Here is a 5,000-nt window from a genome sequence, read left to right on the forward strand (position 1 = left end):
TAAACTAGGTTGTCTCTCTTTAGGCACATCACATTGTGAGGGTTTCACAGTAATTCGAGTATTAGGATTTCATTTTTTCCTTTTTCACTATGGCATGATTTATTAAGTTTGTCAGGTATTTTTAAAATCGAAGAAGTTAAACCAAAGAATTCAAGAATGGGGAGGAATTGAAGGTTAATGCAAATGTGAATTACAAAACAAAAAGTCTCCACAATGTCATGAGAGTTATTTTGAGCAAACAGGATCAAAACTAATAAATAGGGTTAGGATGCATAAACAACAAATCAAGCATTCCTGTCAGAAATGTTCCATGTAGTAAACATCTAGGTATTTGCGCAAATGGAAAATTCTAAATATTCCCATTTTCTCAAAATAAGAGAAGAAAATGATCAAATATGAAAGTTAAAAGAATAGTTTTTAAGAATTCTAAATCTGAAACTAAACTGGAAATGGTCATTACTGCTTGTAAAAGCAATTACTTCAATACATGATGTGTGTTTGAAAAGCTCACGATAGAGAAAAGTGCTTAACATAACAAGAAAACCTCCCATAAGGTCTGTGTCATTCTGTTTCTTTTTTTTAAAGGTCTTATCATATAATTAATAATTTTTGATTTCAGAAAATCCTTGTTCAAATATGTCTACACACACACACACACATATACAAATTAGATGGTTTGGATTTACTTACGTTAGACAGCCATCCAAATCCTTGGGGCCAACTGTCTTCTTTGTGCACATCTGTGGGAAATGAATCGATGGGAGAACGATCGCCATGTCGGTAAACCTAGAAAGAGAGGAAAACAAAAACAGAATGTGACTGGTGAGAGAGAGACAGAAAGAGTGAGAGAGAGACAGAAAGAGTGAGAGAGAGACAGAAAGAGTGAGAGAGAGAGAGAGAGATTTAACCCTTTAGCATTCAGATTATTCTATCAAATACAATGCTTATTTATTCACTTTGGTTTCAGTTCTTCAAGTGTTATCTCATAGCTTTGAGATTTTAAAGATGTCATCATCATCATCGTTTAACGTCCGTTTTCCATGCTGGCATGGGTTGGACGGTTTGACTGGGGACTGGCAAGCCAGGAGGCTGTACCAGGCTCCAATCTGATCTGGCAGTGTTTCTACAGCTGGATGCCCTTCCTAACGCCAACCATTCTGAGAGTGTAGCGGGTGCTTTTTATGTGCCATCAGCACGGAAGCCAATCAGGCAGCACTGACATTGTAGGGTAGGTATGAGAGACCAGATCTGGCTGGTTTGAACTTACAACAGGTAGGATATGAGCAGCTATAAAAACCCTGATTTTGGGGAAATTACTCAGTGATTGTTGGATGTTACTAAACTCCACGACACTCACTCCTTGAGATATTGGCTATTTTTTATGCCATGTCTATGACTTAAATCCAACAAGACTTATTTGAATTGTTGTGAACTCTAGAAGTTAGTATGACGGATTAGCTAAGTGTGAATTTTAAGTCATAATTCTCTATGACAAAATGACTTTACTTTCCAATTGTACTATAAATGCTAAATGTACATGAATAAACTAATGTAGTAATTATTTTCTCTTTCTTCACGTTCTTCAACTTTTTAATGAAATTTATTTCTGTAATTATGAAACTGTATTGGGATAAATAAATGAAATCATTATTATCATTATTATTATAATTTCTTCAAACCTTGGCAGAAGGCTATAGTTGCTGTAATTGCCAGGAATATATTTTAACGAACAACATAAAAATGGAAAACAAATCATACATAAATTATAAATATATGGATTAAAATAAAAGTAGGTTGACAGTAAATATATCAACAACAACAACGAAACCTAAGAATTGGTGGTGAAGCACAGTAAGATTACAAAGTGATCAACGACTGGTTTTGAGCTGTCGGAAGAGAACACAGATAAGGCCTGTGACCTACTTTGACCTTTTGATATCATTGGAAACATATCTAGAACTAAGTGTACTGACTGGGAGACATAACTAGGAAGTTGGCTGAGTTCAGAGGAGGAATAAGGAATAAGTACTTTGTCATCACTGACAAGAGAGATGATGCAGCAGATCAGCTGCTGTTTGCAGGCAAGAAGGGAAGAACTCGGGGCTAATAATGCTTGGCAGAAACCCCACTGGTCGTCACAGGGGAGGGGTGCCAATGAAATAGCAATTTCTTACACTGCCACCACCATCACCACCACCACCACCACCACCACGAATATGAAGTGCTGTGTGTGTGTGTGTGTGTGTATACATATATATATATACACATACACATATTAGTATTTACTTATGTATATTTATATATATGTATATATACACATACATATATGTATATACACACATACATATATGTATATACACACATACATATATGCATATATACATATATGCATACACATATACATATACGCATACACATATATATATACATACATATACACACATATATATATATACATACATATACATATACATACATATACACACATATACATATACATATATATACATATACACATATATCAGAGACCCTCATCAGTCACAAATAACCTTGGCATTGCACCTAGAAAGTTACCCTCTGAGGCACAAGTCCAAGCAAGGTTGTTTGTGGAAGACCAGCAGTCGCCCATACATACCATCCTCCCCTCTCCACACCACTGATGATATCCAAGGGAAAGGCAAAGGGGCCGATAGAGCTTGGCACCAGTGACGTCACAACTCATTTCTACAGCTGAGAGAACTGGAGCAACGTAAAATAAAGTGTCTTGCTCAAGAACACAACACGCAGCTCGGTCCGGGATTCAAACTCACAACCTGATGGTCGTAAGGTCGACATTCTAACCACTGAGCCATGTGCCTTCACAGAGTATATATATATATATATATATATATATATATATATATATATATATATATACACATCTACGTATCATTGTTATTATCATTATTTAACGTATACTTTGCTTTCCATACTGGAATGGGTCAGACCGTTTGAAAGGAAGACTGCACCATGCCTCACTGCCCGTTCTGGGATGGAAGCACGGTGCATATATAAATGCAGGGTCTGTTCACCAGCTAGTTTCAATGCGAACGCTTCGATTCAAGACCAGCTGGTGGACACACTGAATGAAGCTGCACAGAAAATTTTGCCCAGTTGCATATACATCTGTGCATACTCTGTGCAGTGGAAACATGCTGAAAGGCTGCACCAGAGTGTCTACCTACGCCTTTTCTACAGGTCAAGCAGGGCCACCTACCTGAAGGGATTTGCTCTTGACTTTGCCAGAAATAACGGGAACCTCATCTACCCTTGGGAAATCTATTTAACCCATAGATACATACATCCACACACACACACATGACAGGCTTTTTTCCAGTTTCCATCTACTGAATCCACTCTCAAAGCTTTGGTTGGCCTCTAGGCTATAGCTGGGTAGGCACCAAACTTCTGTAACATAACAATTGAACCTTGTAATATTACAAAAATCATGGAGGCGCAATGGCTCAGTGGTTAGGGCAGCGGACTCATGGTTGTAGGATCGCGGTTTCAATACCCAGACCAGGCATTGTGAGTGTTTATTGAAGGAAAACACCTAAAGCTCCACGAGGCTCTGGCAGGGGCTGTTGGTGAACCCTGCTGTACTCTTTCACCACAACTTTCTTTCACTCTTTCTCTTTCTGTTGTATTTGTATTTCAAAGCGTCAGCCTTGTCACACTGAATATCCCCGAGAACTACGTTAAGGGTACACGTGTCTGTGGAGTGCTCAGCCACTTTCCCATTAATTTCATGAGCAGCTGTTCCATTGATTGGATCAATTGGAACTGTTGTTGTCGTAACCGACGGAGTGCCACGATTACAAAAATCAATCGAAACAAACTTTAAAGAAAGACATCAGCTCAAGACTCTGAGAAGAACATGCAGTGGGGGTCACAGGCCATTGCAGTCGTTACTGCCGTGCACCACTGACCACTCCTCTTGTCCTGGCCCACCGCCCCTCCCCCTCGATCTTCTGCTGCTTTGCACCCCGCTCCTTTTCCCCGTTTTTTCTTTGCATCTTTATAAAGTATAAATTAGCAAAATAAAGTGTTAGATATGAGAAAAGTAGCCAGTTGCAGATTGTGGGGTCGACACCGTTTTGACTGCAATGGAATTAATCCAAAGGAAGAAAGAAAGTTGCAGGAATAAAATGGACGAAAACGAGAAGAACTGAAACCTTGCCTATCCTCAAACTACGTTCACGTCTGCTCTGCGAAGTGTTTAAACTTGTACTGCAAACATTCCATGTCAAGGATGGGCGTTTGTGGGTCATGAGAACTAACACAGAAACGAAACAATGGCAATGGACAGAAGGTAGTTAAGAAACCTAGAAACACCAGCTAGGATCACTGGCTCTAAAATTTGGAGGTGAAGGAAGGAGTCTATGTGAAGACAGTTTGGTGGGGGACAAAGTACCATGCCTTTTGTTACCATATATCAGCTGAGAGAATAATCTGCTTCCGCTTCGACTGATTTCAAACATTTTTTTATCTTTTACTTGTTTCACTCATTAGACTGCGACCATGATGGGGCACTGCCTTGAAGAATTTTTAGTTGAATGAATCAAACTTAGTTCGTGAGGAATTTAGAAAAACAACTTTGTCACAATTAATACTTAGTGTCTGGAACATAGCATGAAGTTTTAGGGGGAAGATTTTAATTAGAATCACTTTAAAACAGGGAGTTTCTATCATGGAACCAGGGACCAAATTTATAAACATTTCAATAAAATTAAAAGGTCTCTTTATTAATAGAGATAGGGAGGGCAAAAAATCTCCCATGGGTGTGTGTGTGCAAAGAGAAATATAATATATATATATAGAGAGATAGATAGATAGATATATAGATAGACAGATATATAGATCGACAAACAGGCAGGCATATTACATGCACACATACATACAAATATACACACACATATATATATATATATATATATACATATATATATATATATATATAC

At 38.1% G+C, this 5,000-nt stretch overlaps 1 protein-coding gene across 1 annotated transcript in view; it reads right to left on the reverse strand.

The window, feature by feature from the left end:
* Positions 1-5,000, reverse strand: part of LOC106873045 (prostatic acid phosphatase) — a 26,260-nt gene that overhangs the window by 16,240 nt on the left and 5,020 nt on the right. Inside the window, exon 2 of the mRNA XM_014920252.3 lies at positions 691-786. Within this exon, the coding sequence (XP_014775738.1) occupies positions 691-786 (96 nt within the window). The remainder of the gene's footprint in view (positions 1-690; positions 787-5,000) is intronic.

This window comes from Octopus bimaculoides, chromosome 18, assembly GCF_046866305.1.
Source record: "Octopus bimaculoides isolate indiv1 chromosome 18, ASM4686630v1, whole genome shotgun sequence".
NCBI lineage: Eukaryota > Metazoa > Mollusca > Cephalopoda > Octopoda > Octopodidae > Octopus > Octopus bimaculoides.